This window comes from Melopsittacus undulatus, chromosome 8 (genome assembly GCF_012275295.1).
Source record: "Melopsittacus undulatus isolate bMelUnd1 chromosome 8, bMelUnd1.mat.Z, whole genome shotgun sequence".
NCBI classification, from domain to species: domain Eukaryota; kingdom Metazoa; phylum Chordata; class Aves; order Psittaciformes; family Psittaculidae; genus Melopsittacus; species Melopsittacus undulatus.
The window spans coordinates 9,000,784-9,024,312 of NC_047534.1; the positions used below are offsets into that span (position 1 = coordinate 9,000,784).

General features: G+C 45.7%; 1 protein-coding gene across 1 annotated transcript; it reads left to right on the forward strand.

Moving 5' to 3' along the window:
- Positions 1–3,479: 3,479 nt before the first annotated feature.
- Positions 3,480–23,529, forward strand: ITPRIPL2 (ITPRIP like 2). Its single transcript, XM_005143422.3, has 2 exons — positions 3,480–3,508; positions 18,224–23,529. The coding sequence occupies exons 1-2, from the start codon at positions 3,480–3,482 to the stop codon at positions 19,836–19,838; spliced, it is 1,644 nt and encodes a 547-aa protein (XP_005143479.2). The 3' UTR covers positions 19,839–23,529.

Below are 23,529 nucleotides of genomic sequence, written 5' to 3' on the forward strand. Positions count from 1 at the left end.
CATCTTTTGTAAGTCCTTTATGAGAGCTGGGGAGGGAGGGGCACAATAAGTTTTGACTCAAAGCTGGAAGTTGCACACCCACACATACAATGGTCTTGTGATACAAACTGGAAACCGAGCCAAACAGTTCCCTGGTCTCTTAGCCATTACATCAGGGCTGAATACTGGACAAAACATCCGTGGGGCTTTCCTAGAGACATGGTACTCAGCTGAAGGCTGTTTTCCAAGGCAGTAGTTACAGAGACTGAGGCTCTCTGAAGATGTCTGTGGTGGTGTTCAACAGCTGTGAGATTTGCTGCTGACATAGAGAAGCCTTCATGTGATCCTTCGTCCAAGACATGGGTGGCCTGTGAGACCATTGCACACTGCTCACTTGGGGCAGCAACATTTAAGAGACAAATCCCATTTTTAATGCATTTAGTTTGGCAAAGGCTGAGAGCATGGAATACCAGGAAGTCACAGTGTGAGTTCACTGTGTTTGGCCATATCTGCAGTCACTGTGAGAGTGCTCACAGCGAGTTCTTTGTCCTCAACAGCTGAAAACATCCTGCACATTTGAGTAGGCCATCAGACAGTAATACTGACTGTAGCTGTGAGCATAAAATATGAGTCAGGAGAACAACTGCTTTATGCTCCCAAGCAGGATTTGTTCCTTCTTTTCACTGGAGCAGCATATTTGTGCCCATCCATTAAAGTGTGGATGAGCTGTTCTTCTGTCACTTCCAATGGCATTTCCCTACTCACTGGCATTATTCTTTTATTTTGGTGTTTTACATAGAAAACTGAGTTGCTTTTCATTTTCCTCATGCAAAAGGCACTTTTTTCTTTTTTGTTTGAAAAATTGCTTCAGGTTTTGAAAGACTACAAAAGGTGGTAGAAGGTTGCAAAAGGACTAGAGATGCTTAAGTGCTGTAAAGAACTTCTATTGTACAGATGCTGCAAGGCTGTACTTTCTTTTTCATGTTATTTTGAGGCAGAACTAAAGCTGACTGATGTCAGCCATCCTGGCAGGGGTTAATGGCAGGCAGAGGCCGAAGTATATAGCTTATACAAGTCTGTTATCAGAGCGATTCTCGATGAACTCTGGTCATGTTGACAGAGGAAAAGGAACTTGGATCTGACAGAGGGGCTATGAAATGCTGCATTTTCAAAACAGGGAGTGGGGAAGATGACAGGGTCTTCAGTGTGCCTTTAGGCTGTGGGACTTCCTTCTGAACTATAAGATAAGCATGTAATTTGGGTTTTGTAATATGCAGCAGGGTGAAATCCTTCCCCTCAAAGTAATGAGGGCTTCTAATTCCTGTGATAATGAAGGGCTTAATACTTATTGCTTCTTTTCTCCAGAAAGAGGAGCAGTGGGTATCCATCTGTGTGTTCACAGGGCTGTAGGACTGTTACCTGCTCCTTGATCAGCATCTCATCTCTTACTGTTTTCTCCTGCAATCAGTGCTGGGGATGATCTGGTCCCTATTCTCCAAAGCTGCTCTGAGTCAGAGATTAAGGTAATGACAGTGTTTGGAGGTGAGTGACATGGCCAGATGGTTCAGTCCTTATGTTGAGCACTGGGGCTTTTTCTGATGCTCTGACAGCTCTGAAGCAGGATCTCTGCACTATCTGCAGTAGATCAGGAGGAGGAAAAGCCAGCAAATGAAAGCACAGAGACAACAGTTAGCTCTGTCTCACAAAACAAGAAGGCTGATTATGAAAATTGAAACTTCTCTGAAGATCCGTGGCCTGTCAGTAAGAACTCTAGAAAGCTAACCAGAATGGCAAGGTGCATGTGATGCCATGGTGGTGTAGGTCTGATTGTGCCAGTACATGTTTTGGCCTCTTGCTGCTGCAGCTGGGCTAGACGAATTCCCCATGGCTGTCATTAGTGTGATGATGCTGACATAAGCTGAATAGTTTTTTTACAAAGGCATGTGCTGAGAGGATAAGGGGTAATAGCTTTAAACTGACAAGAGGGGAGATTTAGATTCAATATTAGGAGGAAGTTCTTCACTGTGAGGGTGGTGAGGCCCTAGCACAGGTTGCCCACAGAAGCTGTGGCTGCCTCATCCCTGGCAGTGTTCAAGGCCAGGGGGTTTGAACTAGATGATCTTTAAGGTCCCTTCCAATGCAAACCATTCGATGACATGCCACAGGCTATGTAAAATGGTATTCATAAGATTGGTAGAGAGCTATATCAATGTCTGAGCTGATATATATTAAAGATGAAAATAGATCTAATGGGCTTAATCTTTAACTGGAGTAAATCTGTGTGGCTCTCTGAGCCTAATGAGCTAGCATAATGAGCTAGGTTGCTATAAATCAACTGAGGATATTCCATACAATATCTATGCTGGGCGTGATGTGGATTGTATATGTCTTTTTTTTAATCTTAGCATTTTTTAGCATTTAATCTGCACAGTCCCTTATGTCTGCTTTGTTTCTTGACTTTAGGGAAGATAACATTTCAAATGGTGCGTCAGTCATTTTTTTGTCACTAGCATCAAAGTTGTGTTATGTCATGTGCATCAAATTCTGCACATCTTTCCAGCTTGGGAAGCTTAAAGGGATAAGTAAAAAATACTGGCCAGTTTAAAGGAGGAATGTGTGTGATAAAGGAGGAAATTGTTTCAAGGAACCACTTGTCTCTTTGTTAATTCAGTTCCCCAGAGTGGCCGAGATGAAAAATCTGGGTAGACTTAGGAGAATGGCAGCAGTTGAACTCCCAGAGTGGCAGCATGTGTGTTGAAGAAAGCTTGCTGACACTCCTGTTTAGAGCCATGGGGCTGAACTAAGGGTGAGCAAATGAATTAACAGTTAATTGGAACAGGTTCAGTGGGTAACAGATCTGTAAAACAACTTGATTGTCCTAGAAGGAAAATCCCATTTGTTGTCGTTAGGTGCTTTCAATAAATGCAGCTTCCTGTTCACTCCAGGTTTTTGAGAAATACCACCTTATACTGCAGTTTTACAGAGCAGAACCCAAACTGAAGCAGACCAGGGGATCATACCTCTGTGTCCAGAAATAGAGTTTATGGCAGCAGCATCATTTCATTGTGTTAAGATGCAGATGAATACAGCTATGCTGATATTAATAAAATATTATTTTTTTTTTGTGCCAAATAACTTTGTTTCACAAATTAAAGACATGACACTACATTTTAATTGTGCTTGTTCTTAACTGGAAGTAACCTGTGTTCTGATGAAAAATCAGGAATCACACATTCCTTGGAAGGGAGCTCTGGAGGTCATCTTGTCCAACTGCCCACTGGAGGCAGGACTGCAGCCAGCACAAAAAGCAGGTCAGTTGTGATTTTTACCCAGCCTGGTGATGAAAACCTCCAAGGACAGCCATTCCACAGTCCTTATGGACAGCCTGTTCTGGGTACTGCATTACCTCACCTGTGATGTTTTTGGTTGGTTTGTTTTTCCTGATATCCATCCTGAACCTTCCAACATTCTTGCTGCTGCTTGTGATGTCATGTGGTACCATGGAGAAGATTTTGGCTCCACCATTTTGGTAAATACTCTTTAAGTAGTTTTAGGCAACTGTTGAATCACTTAAGTTCTCAGCATCCCAGCATGTGTGTCCTCTACTGAGCCTTGTGCTGAAGAGCAACCTGGGAGGCGGTGAGTAAGGCAGTGGAATACAGGGCATAGATTGGGGTGCACATCTCTCCTCCTCTGCATGGCTGTGCTGTTCCTGCTGCGTTTCCACTGCAGTCACGGCTTTCACAGCAACAGGTACCCCCTGGAGGGACTGTGTCCCCAGGAAGGAGGGACCAGAGCTGCAGCTCTCCTTACAGTGTCTAGTTCCTGAACTGGCCCAGAGGAGAGAGATGTATCTAGTGACTGCCTTGGCAGCCTTATCATTTGTTCTAGATTCCAGGCTTCATATGAATGCCTGAAGCAGTCTTCTTTCCCTGCAGGTATTTTCTACCCAACTGTTTGCATGTCAGTGATTTGGTTTTTAATTTTACCTGTGCCTAGAACAGATGGATTTATTGACTTGATGGTACAGATGGACATCTGTAGACCAAGGTATTAACAAAAGCAAGTCATAAACACACAGTAGGAGTTTTTGCTGTTTAAAATATCTTTTCAGGACTGCAGAATAAAAAGATAATTTGTGGCACTAGGAGGTGCTTTTCTGTTTTCTTTGTGGCCACTGGCCAGCCACCTGCCAGGGACTGCTCTGGTTAGAGCAGAGGCACCAGTGAGTGATGGAGATTTGGTTTTTGTGGTGTGTTTTGAAAGCAAGCTCTGCCAGCTGCATTTTAGCAAGCTGTCATGAACTTCTCCCAAGTTTGTGGTTTGAGGGCAGCTGTATAGGCAGAGGCTGCTGTGTATGCAAATCGATAAAACATTTAGTGGAGTGAAAAGCATTTGCTTATAGGAGCAGACAGATGTGTGATGCCAAGGCAGATAATTCAAGGTGTTGATTTTTGTTGCTGTCTCTGGATTGAAGTAAATTTCCTCTTTAAACTGTAGCCTATGTCTAGCTTAAAGTTGTCTCTCATCTTGCTGATAGTTTCCTGCCTCCTTTGTGGGCAGAGACATGCTCTAGAGATGGCACCCACCTTCTGGGGAAGGAGAACACATACAGCTTGTTTTCCCAGGACTAGTGCTGAAATACTGGAACACAGTGGGGCCTCTGCTCTCCAAATTTCATCCCAAGTCTCCCTATGCCGATGGCTGTGGATCCCAAGGCAGGTACAGCAAACTCCTGCTTTCCTCTCAGGAGCAACTCTATTGTGTTTTAACAAATGTCTCTACTAGCCCATGGCATTCCCATGGGAAGGGGCTTTGCTTTAGGGCTGGATTAAGAGAAGGCTACTGGGTGCAAGTCTGCTAGGGTGGTAAATTTTTGCTTAACTCTAAGCGCAACAGGGATAATTGGATGCTCAAGGCTAAACTTGTTCTGAGGCTTTAGTGACTTGCCTGTGGCCACCTAGCAGGTCTGTGGCAGAAGTACATTGGGAATACAATTTGAGAGGAGTTGAACCTCCCAGGTGTCTGTACTAACAATACAACACTCCTGGTATCTGGTGACAAGGCACAGACTTTGCTGCTTTTAAGTGTTTTTATGCAGCAAAAGAACAGCATCAGGACTTAAAATCACTGGTGGGATTGTTCTAACTTCTAATGGCTCAGTTCCAGCCCTGACCTGAAAAGCTAGTGACTGATGAGGAGCTGTCTCCCACATCTCGTCAGCCTTCATTACTCTGCCTTTGGCAGGAAAAATACAGTTTAGTTGAAGACTTCAAAGGTGACTGAAATGTTGTGATTTAGAATAAAGAAAAAACAAAAAATTGACCACTTTTGAATTCCTCCCACCCAAATATCCAGCAATACTGGCTAATGAGAAATAATTATCTCTCAATTTTAAGTGATACAAGCACTATTGTTTACACAAAATAAGAGAATCTAGCAAGACATCAGGCATATGTTTAGAGGGATAATGCATGAGAAATCAGTTCTCTCTTCCCAGGCAGCTGAGCCTTACAAAGGAAGATGACAGTTACATGTGTTTATAGACAGACTCTAGAGCTGGCTGTATTTGCTTATCATTTGTCACAAATGTGGAGGGTTGCCTCACAAAGCACTAGTACAGCATGAGCTGGAACATTTGCTGCTCTCCAACAGATGTGGCACAAATCCCAGCACTCACTGGATGTTTCAGGTTAGTGACCAGCAGGAGGATTTATCCTGGTAAGCTGGTATGAGTAACCTTGAGTCTTCCCATGGATTGTTGCCTAATCCGTGGGAAAATTCCAAATGGAGCAGGCAGAGTATGGCCTGGATTTTGGCTTGCATCACTGGCAATTCATAGCTGCTGAAATAGCCATCTGGACCTACCTGATACATTGGTTCAGATGTCACAAAAGTGTTGGGATGAAAATGCTTACTGAAGCTTGCTGAAGCTCCTGCTTTGAAGTGACCTGTCGAGTGACCTGATAGTTCAATATCTCTTTGCAGCTGACTCGTTGTTCTTCACAGACTTGGAATTCAAACAGACAAAGCCCTCATCACTCGCAGTGGTGAAAGCACGGTGTCTTGGTTTTAGTGACTTTCCCGTTAACAAGAAAATCCGTGGTTGTATTTTTCCCTCTTTTTATCTTCCCTGTACATACCAAAATACATGTGATACTGATACAACTGTTGGTTTTAGAGGGTGGGTTACAATACACCCTCTACGTGTAATCTTGTACTGGGTACTTATTCCAGGCTGAGCTTCAGAGAGGTAAGAATAATCAGCAGAACTCTCATACGCTTGTCTTTCTGATTTGCCTGAATCAAAACAAAACACCCGAAAACAACCAACCAGTGAAAAAACCCCAACCAAACAAAACACACCCTCAAAACCTCCAAATCCCAAACATTTCACTTACAGTCTCACTGTCACAGCCAAGATAAACTAATAGAACAGATTACATACATGAGTTGCATGTGTTAGGTATGAAAATGTTGCATAAAGCCAAGAAGAGAAGTTTACAGAGATTTCCTAGAGAATATTCCTCTGCACTGTTAAACCAATGATAAATTTTGCTGCATCTGGCAACTATTATGCCACAGTCTGCTCTTACTCAGTGTTCACCCTGTTCATTTTAGGCAACTCATTCCTTGGTTCTCCCACATAACAAGATACTAATCTCATTCTCATGCAAACACTTAACAATCTGAAATTGCTACAACGCACCACTGTAGACTTGATTCAGTAGCTGGTTTTGTTTGCTGTTAAGGATGAAGAATCCAAAGTGGATCAAAGTCCATCTGGTCAGTGGACCTCTGCTTCTTCCACTTTGTTTAGACTTTGATGCTATGAAGTTTCAAAAGTCATGCCCACCACACATCTGTATTTGCCTTAAATCAAGTAAGTTCTTTAATGGATTTAAGGTGTTTCATTTTTCTTTGCTTTGCTGAGCATAAATTGGGTCTGATTTTTCTGCAGGGTTTGCTTTTCTTGGCTTCTAACATAACTTTATAGGGTGTTCCTGACTGGAATCATTAGGACACCGGGCAAGTCCAGCTGTGCCCCCTATCCAGCAGTGCTCTGCTTCAGGGGGTTATGAAGAGATTCAAAATCTTGAGCTGAAGGTAATGAATTACAAGGGCAAGTGTTATCATGATAATTGATTTTGATCATTCATGGGTGGGTGAAAGTACTTATGCAAATGCACATCAGTGCATGCCTCATTAATACAATGTGTCTCTGTTGAGCTGAGAAATGGGCAATGTGGCTTTTATTCAATGTTCACAGAGGTAAGAACTCGGTCACCAGCAGTTAGACACGTTCAGGTGTGGAGTCCACCGCATCTATGTAGGTGACAAGAGGACAGGCAGTGGCTGTAACATGGCTGTCATTGGAGCCATTTACATTTAGGAGAGCTGGCAAGACCATTTACCAGCCACATCTTCAAACCTGCTGGGTGCTTCCTGCTGGCCCTCCAAGGATGGAGGGAGCACACAGGCATATTGATGCCTTTCCTGGACTCTAAGTCTTCCAGCCCTTCTTGGTGAGGTGGTGGCAGATGGTGTGTTCACACTGCTGAGCAGGAGCTGGGTTTCCCTGGAGCAGAGGAGAGGTAGTTTCATGCTGCAATGACCTGCAATGTGCCTGGAGGCCAGGGGAGGACAACTTGGCTGCCATGGAGTTTCCACACACCAGGCCTCCATGTTCTGCTCAGGTGTGGTTTGACCTGGATGGCTTGCTTTTGCTGACAGATGAAGATGGGCACTAAAGCTAAGTTATGTTTGTTTCTACTCTTCTTTGGTCAATGGACAGGGTGTAAATGGACTTGATAAGTGGCTGTTTAGGAGATACCTGTGGTGTATACAAATAACTGCTTTCAGTCCTACGTTAATATTTAGTCATCTAGTCAAGGAGTTACATTAGTGCTGTTGCACATATGTATGTGCAGCATAAACTACAGATGGCTGAGGACACTGGAGGCAAATGATGTACCAAGAAACCTACTGGTTCAAATTTGCTCTTTCAAAGTATTTGGTGAGCAGCTTCAAGTAAGATAAATGTCCAAAAGTCCATGAATTATTCATTAAAACAAGGGAAATAAATCCAATAAAGCATTTTATCATCATGAATAATTCATTGTACTCTACTATGTATAGGAGTGAGATTTAAAATATATTTCCTTGGCTTATAATTCATTAACCTGACAAAAAGATGATCTAGAAGAGAGGGTATCTTATTTATTCCAGAGCCAAAGGCTGTTGCTGAAATTGGGAGAACTGAGACCTCTTGGTGAGTTCAGATGCAACCCTTGGTATTTTATACTTCTTAAATGACTAAAACTCTTCCTGCAGAGATGAGTTGTTGAAGCTCCTGCCTATCAGATCCCAGAAAAGCTGTAACCACAGCAGAGCAAAAGGTATGGAAATTTCAAACGTGCAACTTTCAATATCAAAGTGCTCTCAGAGAGAGCTTGAAATTTGTTCAGCCTGAGGCATCTCTCCCAAAGCCTTTGACATCTGTCACGCTCTGGTGGCAGACAGAGCAGAGGAAGAACACATTCATATGAGGACCATGTCATGCCATTTAAAGAGCTACAATCCAAGCAAAAGTCTTGGGTTTGGGTAGGTAACAGTTATTTTTTGTTTTCCAGTTTAAGCTTTTAATTCTTTGGCCATCATGGATGTCCCTTTTTTCTGCTACTTCGAGGACCAGCAAATTATTGCAAGGGTATGTGATGACATGTCTGCTCTGCAGTGCTACATCTGTGGTCCCTAATGTGTGATGCAGCAAGGTGTCTGTTTCACTTCAACACTTTGTGTGGTCTTTTACTGCTCTGTGCTTTTATGTCCTTCTTTCATTATGAGCATATTCTTTTCCATTAAGAGAGAACCCAGGCATAAAGATCCCAGAAGGGTGACTGTGCTGCTAGGGAAGGTGGTGGTGTTGGCCACTGTATCATGAGCCTGATGACAGTGAGAAGCTGTCAGCAGGGAGCCAAAGGAGCCGCGTGTCAGTGGAGAACAGGCAGCAACTACTGCCAAGGAGGAAGTCTCAGCATCCTAATTGCTCCTCTGGACAATGCCCTCGTGTCCCATTTGGAAAACCTCCTGCTTGTTTCTCTGAGCACTGTGAGAGTCTCCAGTGAGGGATGCACTCACTTCCAATAGTAGGACCTCATCCAGGTCATGGATGTGCCCTTTCCCACCACTGCTGAGACTGGGGAAAAACAACCTTTTGCATTCACCATTCTCCTCCCCCATTTGCAGGCATCACTTCAGAGATGACAAAGGGGGCAGGAGACAGAGCACATTCCTGGAGGGGAAGTAAGAAATAAAATGCAGCTGTGAACCCGCTTGCTATAAAGTCAGTTTGGGCTTGTCCTCAGTCTCCCTTAGGTGAGCCTCTGCGGTTCCTGTTGTTTCAGTGAGTTTGCTCTGCATTTGTACTGATGTGAGATGAGAAGAACAACTCATATTTTACAGTTCCAGGGAGCAAATATGATGTCTTCTGTATCATAAAATAAAAAAATAGATTTAAATTGAATTATGTAAGACATGAAAGATGAGCCAGCCTCTGTTCAAGTGGTTGGCACTGTAATAATAAGGCAACCTATAACACTAGATGTAAAAATAGCTGTCATTTGATGAGCTCATCTGACTGGCCTTAAACAAAGGCAGGTAAATGCTACACTTGCTGTCTTGCTAATGAAGTAATTGTGCTGCTTTGCATTGATCTGTGTAATGTTTAATCTTAGTTAAAAGGGCACGGCCTGAGAAATCAGTGTGGAGGTATGCTGGGAAAAGATCAGGTTTAGCCTTCCTTGTGGGATTTCAGGCTCCAGTGCTGTAATGCTGGTCCCCTCAGAGGGCAGCCAAGCCAGTAAAGAATTCCCCTTAAAGCAGGAAGACTACATGGGTGAGGCTGAATTTTAGGCATGACTTAAGCAACTGCATGTGTGGACACCTATACCAGGCACTGTGCTGCAAGATGTTCATTTCAGCTAATGATGAGCAGTGCCTGCAGCACCCCCCCAGCATCTTTCTACCCAAATCAGGTGGGGCAGAGCAGTGCAGAGGACACTGTCCCATGTGGACTGGTGTCACTGGGGTGGCCCTTTCTGATAGCGATGCTGCTAGCTGAGGATTGCTGCTTAGGCTATCTCTGAGCCCAAGTACCTGTGCTACTGTTCCATTGGGAATGCAGGGGTGAGAAACAGTGCTAGCTCGGGCCCTTTCATCAGTTTCAGGTTGCCTTCCCTTTTCACATGCCACTTTCCTTTTAAGCCATTAGCTTTTTTCCTCTCTGTCTCTGATGGGATGAGGTAAGGGTCTATGACAAGGCTTCCTAAGCTACCACTGCCTCCAGTCCTTCAGCATGGATGCTGTAAGACAGAGCATCAGCTTTTTCACCCTAACTGCCGAGTGCTGATAAGCTGGTTTCCCTGGACTGATCCTCCCTCCCTCAGGCTTCCTCCCAAGCTGTTTTTTCCCTGGGTGGCTGATCCAGCCCAGGCTCATCAGGAGGAGCATCAGCTGAGCCAGGATCATCTCATTATTTGAGACTGTAAGCTGATAACAGAGCTTGCTCACTGTTGTGAGGTTGCCTTTGATTCTGTGTGCTATATCTCATTGCTTCATGCCAAAGCTCTATCTTTGCAGCTCGCTGCTGCAGGTTATTTGTGAGGCACAAATCTCCTTCTCTACCTGCATAGCAAGCTTAGGGGTACAGAAGCCCAACACTGGAAGACACAGAGGCCAGGCAGGCTCAGAGTTGGACCCGGTAACAAGAGTCACTAATGGTAGGGCAGCTGCTGCCCCAAGTCATCAGTGACACAGACACAGCACTGCTGAAACCAGTGGAAAGCTGTGGTATGAGCATAACATAACTCCCTCGCACTGGTTTATGAAAACCAGAAGCTTTTTGATTGTTGTTGTTGTGGTTAAGGTGATACATGTCACAGGGGAGCTGTTTTCACTGTGTGATGTGAGACTCCCTGCCAGGATAAATTCACAAATGCTGGTAGATGAGGTTTAGATGTGTAGTGGTGAAGGTAAGGAAAGTTTTAATCTGCTTTGTGAGACCCTGTATTTTTGAAGTTAAAGAACAAGTGATCATCTGAGCAGCTCTGGAGGTTTTGGCTCTATTGCTCTCAGGTGGAATGAGATGGCCAGGCAGTGCTGATGTCCTGCTGCAGCCTGAGGACTGTAACAGGATCTTTCCTGTCTGAAATTGCACATGTTAATGCTCTGGACTTCTGCTGCTTCCCAATGGCCAATTTCAACCAGATTGATTGCGAAGTTATTTGGAGGGGCAGTGCTGGACAAGCAGCATAGTTTCCTTGGGAAGCAAAGGGAAAAGTATGTTCCAGTAACATGAGCAATAAATAGGAAGTTGGAACCTCTGTTAAATTCTCTTTCCTAATTCCTCTGTTCATCAGCAAACAGGTATTAAAGATCCAGACCAATTTAAAATGATCCAATCTTGCTACATTGATTTAAAAATCAATCAAATGGCACAATAACCTCAAACTCGTGTCATGAAACATTACAATCCCCATTTAGATTACTGTGCTTTAATCAGCAAATTAGGGCTCAGCTGTGTGATCAGTTTTTATTAGTTTAGCAAGTTACGGTGCAAATACATGTGTGACTTAGCAATAATTAAGCTAAACCATTTCAGTCAGTGATTAGGTTTACATTTGGACACACACATGCCCAGGTTTGATTAGTATGAAACTGTTTTTTGTTAAACTAGTTTAACACAAGCACATGTAAGGTTGGGCTCTACCTGGTGTTTTTTAAACCCGTGGGTTACCTGGCTTCATCTTGGGGGTCCTCAGACACACAGGATCTGCTACGCCTGGGGTGGTGAGGAAAGGGAAGGGCTGAGCAGGGTCCTGCACTTGTCTTGACCTGGAGAGTTTTCATGTTTCCATTTTCAATGTAAGAAACATCTCCAATAGAAATACTGACTGATATTTCATTCACAGTTACTGCTGATTCCCTTCCCTATGGTGCTATATACTTGCATTCCCCTTGCCAAAAAATATTTCCTCTCCATGATGCTGTAGTTGGCTTCCTTCACAATAGCAGCAGCTTCAGCTTGCTGGAGGACATGTGACAGCAGCCTCTCATGACCACAGCTTGTCAGACAGCACTCAGCATGCTGACTGACACTAATATAGATAGGCTGGGGGTTTTGTTCCTGTCTCATTACTTAGCTGCAAACATATAGGCATGGCTTCCTGAATGCTGGTGTGATGGGTAAGTATAAATGCTCTGCTCACACAGGCTTCTAAGCAAAAAATGTCCTTGAGGGTTTTCGAACAACATGGGACAAGCTGGAGATGTGCCATCCGATGCTTATACTGTTCACCAGTGTAGAAGCAATGTATTTCTGTCTATAATGAAAACAGGCTTGGGTCAGAGATTGTTGTATGAATTACTCAGGAAGCCATCCTTCTACAGCAAGGAAATCCTGTATTGGGTATTACGTTGTTTATAGCAACAAGGTCTGCTTGCAGACCTTCTGATTAAGAAGTGCTATATCCTGTGATAGCTAGTAAGCAAACAGACTGGCAGAGGTGGTGAGAACATCCCACTTATTAAACAGAAAATGCTTTAAGATAGAATGTGCAGTAACACTTCTACCCCGAACTCTTCCATGTGCATGCACGTGCTCTGGGGCTCTGGCTCTCCTCAGCCCTGGGTTGCTGAATCTCCTCAGCTGTTTGTGGTAGCAAGGCACCCTCTCCTGGTTTCCCTTCCCTAAGTGGGAGTCGGTCACCCTGCTGCAGTGACTGGTAGAGATTCATTAGCCCACAGTGCAAAATGGATCCATGTCTGCCTGTGTTGGTTTGTATTGTCACTAATAGTGTCCCTGAAAACCTGGGAGTCGGAGGAATGTCAGATGAAGGATGTTTATTTTGATCATGGCATCTCCCTTGCATGACCACCCAGTGGGCTGGGGGAGGAGAGCTGCTGGCAGCCTTGCTTTCAGAGGATATACTTAGAAGAGTAATGACTGGGGCATAAAGTGTCTGATCTTCCAGACTTGCATTTTTTTTTGCATTCAATTATTGTACTTTTTAGCTCTAGACTGTTTAAAAGTGTGCTATAATAAGCATAATAACTTCCAATTGCTGTAGAAGAGCAGCAGCAGATCACTGGTGCATGTATTTCCTTCTTAAACAGACTGTGCAGCTTTGGTTCACCAGGGTGGATACAGACCAGGCATAGCTGGTGGGAAGTCTGAGGCTTGAGTCTCAGGTACATTGTGAAAGCATCAGACAAATGCCAGCACTTGTCTGTGCCTTCTGTCTTCCTGCCACTTTCCTCTACCTACTCAGCTGGTGAGCTCATTGGTTCAGACTGCTTTTCCTACCTCTCAGGCAGCATCTGGTGTACTGTAGCATTAACAGATCGGATACACAGATGTACGAAATACTACTAACTGTGGAGAAACTTTGATGGATGCTATATACCAAACACTTCCCTTCGCCTCTGCAAATCTCCAGAGAGATCATGCAGATTGTATATACTGGGATATCTATTTTTAGCTCAGACTTTTGTCCCAAAATCAGGGCTCTTCACCTGGTGTGCAGAGAGCCAGTCAATACCCAGAGTTGAGATACTCGTTTATTCTGACTGTGCAGAGATGGGTGCAAGGCAGTCACCCCACAGAGCCAGCAAACCTTCAGTCTGCCAGCTATCCACCTTTATGCATTTCAAAACAGTGGAAATCAGTGTTTTCCTTATACATAACTGTCTGTCTACAATCACTGGCTCTTACATTCTCTTGTCTCTTTTTAAGGACACAGCATATATTATTTCATTACATGTGTTCTGTAAGTAGACATCTCTGTGGGCAAGGGTCTTTTATCTCAGGGGTGTGGTTTTTGGTGTTATAATGAACCAAGCTCCCTTAGGAACACAGTTATCTGCTGTTCTGCTGAGCTTTTCAAAGGCTTTCTGCCTTTCTTGATCTTTCTGAAGTTAGTTGTTACTCTTCTAATCCAGATGGTTCATTTATCTTCTACCTCTCCTCAAGGTCTGCAAGCTTGTAAGGAAACATTGCTTCTCCTTGCTCCATGCATTTCTAAAGTTGAGATTTTCAAGCTTTCACACACATAGTCCTCTACAGAATCACAGAATGGTTCATTGCCAAATAACAAGGCTTCTTGTGGATAAATATAACATTATTCCTTATTTAGTGAACAGGATATCCTGGGTATGGGATATTCTGAAGCAAGTGTTTAGATAACAGCTATTAAACAATGGACAAGCTAAACAATGGTAATAAAAATTGATGTTGTGAATTCTCTCTGGTCCTCATTTTGAGGTCATGGTTATTATTGTACAACCTATTGCTTTTCTGGAGTACACAACTGCTATTAAAAACCTCATGAACTCTTTTTGTTCATTTTTATATGCCAGCAAGAAGACCACTGCTTAAGTGAAAAACGAGGAGCATCAGCATTATAATTTGCCACCAGTTTATAGATATTTTAATCCAAACAGATGAGCTGCTACTTCTTTGGGAGACACAGAAACTGGAAAGCAAATCTGATGGCCACCACAGTAGTAAATGTATTACACATGGTCCAGCTCCTGGGCATATAGGAGAGGTGAGTCCCATCATTGTGACTCATTCTCGAGTTCAATATATTCTTGTTACTAGAAGTGACAAGAGGAGTAAAGTACTCCAGATAAGATAAAATGATTTGTTTCTTTTCTGCTGTGATAGGTTGTAAAATGCAAACTATAAGGTGTGATAATGTGGGTGAACCGTATCCATGGCAAAGTAAATATAGCCCCTGCAGCATAACTGAAGTAGGACTGGAAAGATGGATAATGAGGAATTATGCTTGTTGCTACTTGGTAACTGAAAGCAGTTTTCTGTTTATGATCACTTCAGTTCTACAGCAGCCATCAAATGCCCTTAGCTTGTGCAAGCAGACACACGGTGTAGCTCATCAATTGGCTCTTTCCAAGGAAGGTCCAGAGCACTCTGTGAAGTCTCCCATCTCTGACACATTCAGCATTTTGCCCAGAGACCCAGTCTGTGCTCAGGGAGTCGGGAAGTAGACGAAGTCCTGCAAAAATAAGCTGTTGGCCATCTTTCATCAACCCCAAATTCAAGAGCTCTCATCTTGCCACTGGCTGGGGAGGTGAGAAAGGGCTACCTCACAATTTCAACAGCAGTAGTAAAAATGTGGATTTACTCTGGTCCTGACTTTGAGGTCACAGTTATTAGCGTACACCACTTCTGCAGCCTGAGTGAGCCTGCACAAGAACTGTCTGGTGCATGTACAAACATGTGCTGCACTGGTGTTTGCAGTGGCCGGTCTGGTGTGGCTGGTCACTCACTTGGGCCTTGCACTTTTCCCACTGGCTTTGGGTCACATCTGCATTTTCTCCAGCCTGTGGGCCCCATGGCTGGCTGGGAGGCTGCAGCCATTCTCCTTTATGCAGGTCCTACCGTGATAATTGCCACGCTGCTAAGCTTTCTGTCACCCCATGAGCAGCAGCTGCCTCCCAGGCACAAAGGGCCAAGCCAGCTCCTGCAGATGTAGCTGTCTGTCTCCTGAGTGTGGATGAGCAGCTAATCGAATCAACCTTGCATGAAAAGACAGCCCAGGCTGCCTTGAAAAATCAGTATGCTTGTAGCAGGATCTGAAAGGATGTGGAACATGATGGGCTCAAGGGTGCAAAAAAGCACAGGCTAGTGAGAATTGAGCACGTGGGGCAGTGGGTTCATAGCATTCAGTGGTAGTTTTCAACAAAACATCTTTAGGATCAGTCTCATACAAGCACACTATGTTTTTAAATGGTTTTGGGGGTGCAGAACAAAGTGTTTGATGTGATGGGTCACAGGCAACAGGCAGCATGATGATGTTTTTGTCCCCTTATCTGGCTCTGTGAAGAAATACAGGAAAATACAAATCAAGGAGTGAGGAAGAAAAATACTCTTCACTTCCTGGTTGTTTTCAAAGATATGGTTGTTGTGGAATGACATTTCTGAGTAGCAAGGTTGTGACTTCAGTTGTCCCACAGCTGTTAGAAAACATGTTTGGTTATGGAGCATAGAATATTGTGCAGATGATGTAAAATTGCTGACAGTTTCTTACCTTTACATCTACTTTGTTTTTAATTTAAAAAATAAGAAAGTCCTGATTCTAACTCCCAGGCTCAGTGTTTGGAGTAGTTAGGACACCTTTTTGTAGCTCTCAAGTGTGCTTCTGACTCACCCTAGTTTGGTTGCCTGTGAATTAGTTCAGGCTGATTGACCTTGGTTACCCAGGTTGACTGTGAGTGCAGCATCTTGGCTATAAAACAGAAGCTGCTTTCTGTGAAGTAGGGTTTCTATGTACTTGAAATCATGTTTTGTTTCACATAAAGTCGTATTACATAACCAAACACTTGCACAGCCTTTCTCTTTGCACTCAGGTGCTCTGCCCTGCTCCTTGTTACAGCATTTTCAGCTTGCTGGAGTTAGTATCTTGTATTCAAGCCCTGCTCTGTCACCTTCATGGGGCCACCCATGACACTATGCAGATGCAGCAAGTTGCAGCAATGCTATAATAACTTGATCACCTGGAATTAAACCACAACAGAATGCTTACACAGATGCTCCTTAAACGTCACCAAACAGCTTTGAAACTAAGTAGCCACGTATTAAATAGAAGCTGAGGATGATTATTCTGAACCCAGGACACCCATCACCATCTGAGAAAGAGCTAATATAATTCCAGTAAAATAAATGCTTAACAATGATCTCAAGTACCTGTGCAGAAAACAGGTGGGATGAATTCTAGAAAGAAAATGTGCAATCCACAATGCAGCCCTATGATCAATAAATACAGTGATAGACAAATACTATATAAAGAAGTCTTGGATCTGTGTGGCACAATTTTCCTTTTCTCTAAATTTAAAATGCTGCCTTCTCATCTTCAGGTAATTGGGATCTCCAAAGACTTGCAGCAGTACGAGCTTGATGTGCTAATTTCTTAGGTTTAATCATCACCATCATAGAGGACTCTTCAAGCTGAAGCTGGCTGGGACACAAAGCCACATCCAGAAATACAGCTTAGCTACAGTGAGCATGTACCACCCATGAGAGAGACATCACATGAAATAATGAGGAAATGCAGGTTCCAGTGATCTTCAGATCTGCAATGCCCTGAAAAAGTAGTTTGGGTGAAGAAGCCTTAGTGCCAGGCAAGCCCCAGTGATTTCTATGTGGTTTAAGGTGACTGCTCAGCTCTCCAGCAGTGCTTTGGAGGCTTTGCATATCTGTGGTGATGTTTTTGTGCCTGTTTTCTGACTTGAATGTTTGGCTCTGCTGTTTGTAGGCTTGGGCCAATGCCTGAGGGAGCGCTGTATGACTGTTTCTGATAGATGCTCCCTTTTTCCCTCTTTGTGCTAAGGTTGATGCTGTGGGCAGCAGTGTTGTGACAGTCACAGTTAACAGCAGGCCTGATGCCACACTGTGTCTCATACAACAGATGAGGCCACAGAAGTTCCTGTGCAACAAATGAGTAACTTCTCCCAGGGTTATTTCTTCCCTCTTAGCTTGTCAGCGATTGAATAACATGGGCACAAGGGAAGAAACCAGGCTTTTGAATGATGTGACTGCAAGCAGCTCTTAGTACAGCGACAAAACATACGCACCCTGGTGAATTAATGGTGATGGCTTTGCTGTGCCTTTGGCACCGAGACCCTCAGGCAGCGCTGTGAGCCCGAGAAGCTCCTCTGCAACAGGTCACAGACCTTTAAGTGAAAACCATTCGGGGTAAGATGTGCAACATGGAGGTTGCCACACAGCAGCACTGCCCGCGCAGCAGCACCCCCCGACGACACAGCCGCCCCCGTACCGGGGGATACAAAACCCCCGCAGTGTCCTGTGTGGTGATGGGGCCACAGGAACACGTGCTCACGGCCCACACCGGGGCAGCACATCCAGGCCGTGCGGGACCCGCTGAGCTGCCCTGAGGCTCTGCGGGTTCGGCTGCGCTCCCTCAGCGCGGCGGCGCGAAGGAGCGGGAGGCGCCGCTCCCCGCCCCGCGGGCGGCCCCGTCCCGGCCGGCCCCCGGTCGGACAACGCCCCCGGCCCTCACGCCGCGGCCGGGCCCGCCGCCCGTGGCATTTCCTCTGAGCTCACTCGGCGGCTGACGCGGCGCCGCTTCCCTCGGAAGAGGAAGGCTCGCGGCGGAGCAGGCAGGCAGGGGGGCAGGGGGTGACCGCCGTGCCGGCGGCGCAGCAGGGGGGAAGCAGCGGCGCGGCCCGCGCTGGGGGCTGCCGGGGCGGAGGAGGGGGGCGGCGGCGGCGGGGCCGGGCGCTCCCCGCCCGAGGGGCCGGGCGGCGGCCCCCCCCGTGGCCCGAGCCCCCGCCGCGCCGGGCCCGTCTATACCGTCAACCTGCGGGTGCTCTGGCCGCTGGCGACCGCTCTCTGCACCGCGCTGCTCTGCCTCTACCAGGCCCTGCGGGGCGGCGCGGCCGGGGAGGGCGCGGCGGAGGCGGGCTCCGTCCCGCTGCTCAAGGGCTCGGCGCTGCTGCTGCTGGGCTGCCTGCTGGCTCGCTGCTGCGGCGGGGCGGGTGGCGGCCCGAGGCCCGGCGGGTTCCGCTTGGCAGTGTCGACGGGGGCGCAGCGCGACGTCCTAGAGCGGTTCTACGTGCGGCAGCTGCGGGTGTCCCCCCACGTGCTGGGGCACAGCAAGGCGCACGTCGGGCGCGTCGTGGCCGAGCTGGTGCGAGCCGCCAAGGCGCAGGGGCTGCAGCCCGGCCCGCTCGCCCTCAGCCTGCGCGGGGACTTCGTGCGCATCGGCAGCGCCTACGAGCAGCACAAGGTGCGCAGCCCCGACTGCTTCGACATCCTCGTGCCCCTGCGGCTGCCGCCGCACCTGGAGCCGCAGCCGCGCTGTGCTGAGGGGCTGGGGCCGCACGGCGCCTTCGTCTGCGGCTTGCGGGCGAGGGGCGGCTGGCCGCGCCGCTACCGGCCCTTCGCCGAGGGCTTCTGCGTGGAGCTGCAGGGCCGCTGCCACCTCTCCTCGGCGCTGGTGCTGCGCTGGTTCCAGGGCCACCTACAGCGTTGTCTGGGAGCCGTCCGGTACCGGCTGCAGGAGCGCTGCCGCATCAGCCTCTCGGCCTGCCAAGGCCGCCCGCCCGTGCTGCACATCGTGCCCTGCTCCGACTATGTCTGCTGCCACATCTCCATGGCCGTGCGCCTTATCCCCGCCATCCCCATCGGCGATGCGCTCTACCTCACGGCCCTGCCGCCCGAGGGCCCGCTGCCCACCCCGGCCCCCGAGGCCCTGTGGGGCCTCAACGCCTCGCGGCAGGAGCAGCGGCTGCTGAGCTGGCTGAAGGAGCAAGCCCCGGCCTCCTCCTGCCACCTCAAGTGCCTGCAGATCCTCAAGGGCCTGCGGGACCTCCGCGGGCAGGGCCTGGAGGAGCCCTTCAGCTCTCAGTGGAGCCGGGTGCTCTCCTCCTATGTGCTGAAGACGGCTCTGTTCTCCCTGCTCATGCAGGGGCCCCTGGAGGCCTGGGATGAGCGGTTCCTGGTGGAGCGGCTGGAGGACCTGGTGCTGTACCTCAGGGACTGCCTGCGCAAGCAGGTGCTGATGCATTTCTTCCTGGGCAACACCAGCCTCCCCGAGGCCATGGCATTGCCCCGGTTCCTCAAGGAAGCCGCCCCTGTGAACTTGCTGGCTGCCTTCGATGGGCTCATGCTGGACCTGACAGCTTTCCAGCTGATCAACACCTGGATCCAGGCCCCGCACATCATCAGGATGTACAGCAGCCCCCGGTACTTGCGACCAATGCCCACCCCGTGCCGGCATGTCACCGAGGCCAAGCATGAGCCACCATCGGAGTGAGCTGGTGTTGTCCATGGACCCTGCCAGGCAGCGCATGCTCGCAGCCCGCTGGTCCATTGAGAGCCCATGTCTGCCTGAGGAAGGTGGGACCCGTTTCAATGTGGTTCTGTGGTTTTGTCCCTGCCCTGAGAAGACTGGGAAACCAGAGGCCAAGACTTACGGAATTTGTGATTCTTGTTTCTTAATCTCATTGCTTGTTCATGGGGAAATTGTGAAGTTTCTGGGGAAATGCGTTAGTAGAGAAGCGTTATGTTCAGTCAGCCTTTTGCGAACCTGACTATAACAGGCTCAAACTGACATTTCTGGAAATCCATTTTCACTTGTTGTCTTAGTGGCATATTTGACCTTTTTATGATATTTGCTTTTTATGATACAAAATCCATTTGGGATTTAAAACTTGTAAGTGCAAACAGCCCCCCTAATGTACCAAGATGCTCTTAAAATGCGATGAGCAATGGAGCATGGTTGTGGATCGCAGTTTGAAATGCTCAATGACATGCTTTAAATTTCCTGTGTAATTGAGTACATTGTGCTGAAGAGAAATACAGTGCATGTGTTAATGTAAAATTGGGGGTTTTTCCTCCAGACTGTCTCTGATAACAGTATGAAGAATCTAGTTGCACATTTCTGTGTGAAGGTTATACTGAAGGATTGAAATATAGATAAAAGGAAACAAATAGCACTTTATTTTCACAAAGGCCTTCTCTTTAGGATAATTGGCTGCACTTAATATTGCATTAGGAGGCATTAGTATTTTGTTAAGGGAATGATGTTTGACATCCCCAGGAAAACCTTCTTTTGAGGGAATGCCAAAGAGGTTGGTTTGTTTGTGGGTTCTTATTGAGTTGTATTATTTTTTCTGTCTTCAAGTATTATATTCTTAGTATTTGCTTTACCTCAAGGACCAAAAACAAAACTAAGAAATTGCGTATTATGTTTTGAAACAAATCTTAAACGAGCCCAAATCTCATGCTGTAAGCTGACTGCTGCACCTTCCTGCTCTCTGACAGGAGTTCGGTGGGATTTTTGGATGACTGCCTAGGCAGTTGTCTGATCGTGGCAGTGTTTTGACCAAACAACCCAATGGGAATTTCTAGTGCTGTGCTATAGCAAATCATTACTTTGTTGTGGGGAGGAGAAAGTGAAGCATTTCAGGGTACTTCAAATTATTTAGCACTGATTCATGGTACAGTGGCAGTTTTAGGCTATGGATTCCAGTGTTCCCTAAATATAGACATCAGCCATGTAATTTCCACTTCTTGCCCAATTATGTCCCAGTCTCTGGAATAACCTGCCGAGTTGTAACACAGCCAGTTCTGCAAGTGTCCTTAACTCCTGGTGTAGGTACCTGGTGCATGGGAACCTGATGTGTCTCATTGTGTCAGCAAATTCAGCATTTCAATCCTCGCATTACTGGGCTGCCTGCTCAAGTATTTGATGTATTAAGACTCAAAATGTATTGCTGAATTGCTGGCGCTCAGGAGGCTGAGGCCTCATTACCCACTGTACTGTATCCTAGGGGAGTAGTTGGAAACAAGTTATAAATGACCAAGTGTGCCTTCTGGTTAAGCTTTAGGGTAACTTGAAGTTACTAATACACTCCTCTCCCTGCTGTACATAACGATACCAATGTGCTTTATCCAGAGTTCTGTGCATCAGAGCACAAAGCAAACATTTTCAAAATCCAAGAAGCTTTATAAAAATCTATTTTTCTAAATGGAAACACTCCCTAGGCAGATGTTTACCTACTTCTCTCTGTTTTTTTTAACTGCTCTTGCAGTCTTATTTTCAGGTAATTATAGCCTAGGTCACACCCATAAACTGGGTTATTTTTATATAGGAAGCACTGTGCTTCTTTCTACAGATAGTGTATTTATAGGTAGTATTGATCAAATGTTCTTTGCACATGGTATTTAAGTTAGCTACCTTGGTGTTTTGGGGTTGGGTTTTTTTGGTAGTAGACCATGATACATACTATTTTTGCAGAAATGTGTTACTTGGTGTTTGAAATAAGATGCAATTCTGTGATCAGTGCCATTGAAACTCTTGCCCAAAGAAGAACTAGCCAGGTTATAGTGGCTGCCTGAACTCATGACATAAAACCCCTTTAACTATTAATTTTGGCATCTCAACCACTTTAGTTAGCTGTCTGTTTACGTCACTGCATCCCTGTCTCTGAAAAGTGATCTTTGCTCTGCAAAGGGATGCACGTTTGGTGTGTATTTAGTATTGCTGCAGTACACAGAAATCTGTAATAGACTTGGTAAAATGTAATGCCAGGAAGACACAGTCACATCAGGAAATGCATGACGAGGAGAGATGATGGAGGATATAAATAGTTCAGAAAATGAAAGTTGGGCTGCGGGGCAAGTGAGAGTGATGGTAAACTCTCAGTGAAGACATACGGCAAAGAAGCCAAAGGACATGGGAATAAAATTGGAGGAGAGGTATTGAAAGCAAGGTGTACTTGGAGCGTAGGGAAAGGAGGGTTAAGTGGGTTTTGCTTTGACAGTGTTTCCAAAGTGGTTGAATCCATATGGGCTGAACAGTGAGGCAAACCCTCAGCTCATTAGCCATGTAGGCAGATCTTCAGTGTTAAGTTTTTACTCAGCAAGGCATTTTTTGAGTTTGTGATGGCTGGTGATGGGAGAAAATGTATGCTCTCTTGAGGAGAGGGGGCTTCCTGCCAGTAAGGCAGTGTGCATGCAGTTGGTGGGAGGTCTGAGGAAGTCTCTCAGACTAACTTGTGGCTCTGTTGTACAGCTGAGTGTATTTTCTGTCTCTGCTATAAAGCATGCATTCATGAATACGATTGACAAAAGGAGCTGATAAAAGTTGGGTTCTGTTATGGTATCATCTTACTCCACAACAAATGTGATAATACCGACAGCAGGCTGGAGCTATTGCAGGGCCTTATCTGCAAGGAGATGTACAGAGAACTTGACCTTCATGAGTAATTCGGTGAGCCTTTTGCCCTCTCCCTTTCCTCTCAACCCATGGATACTGTACACAGAACGTTATGAATACCTATTTGTTAAGGTCGTAACTATTATAATGTATCATAGATTCAGCATGGTTGCCTCTGTGTGTGTTAAACTGAAACACAAACACAGAAGTAAGTGCATGTTATTTAGAGCTAATGTGAGTTCTTGGTTCTCTTCATCTAATTTCAGCCTAATTTTGCAAAGACTGTGCAAATGAAGTTGTTTTCATTGAACATTGATTGGGAAGAGGAGTCACATCTGCAAAAGAATAAGTTTATTTCTGGAACCAAAATGCATATTTGTGACTTTATTTTGTATTGAAAACTATTGTGTATTTCTGAAAGACATAATTATTTTTTACCTGACTAGGTATCTTGGAAACATTCCTCTTTTGATTTTGAATCTCTGCAGAGTAATGTAAATCTTAAGTGTCTGTTTGCAATGGACATTCTTGGTACAACTGTGTTTTGCTGGTTAATAGTCAGACCAAAGATTAAACCAAAGTGTTCAGCTGCTATTGTTTTTTAAAGAAAAAAAAAAAGAAGAAAAAAGTGTTTCTAGGCTCAAAGTGTCAGCCCATTTTAATGAAACGTTTATAAATTCATTTCCTATTTAACATCAAAATACTTTTGCACTTTTATTGTTTCCATAAAACGTGGGTGGTCTTGTTTTGATCTTTCACTGTAGTAATAAACAGCTGTTCTAAA

Coding starts and splice junctions, on each gene's coding strand:
- ITPRIPL2 (XM_005143422.3), top strand. CDS start 3,480: ATGGAGAAGATTTTGGCTCCACCATTTTG. Junction 3,509..18,223: donor ATTTTGGCTCCACCATTTTG/GTAAATACTCTT, acceptor CCGGCGGCGCAG/CAGGGGGGAAGCAGCGGCGC.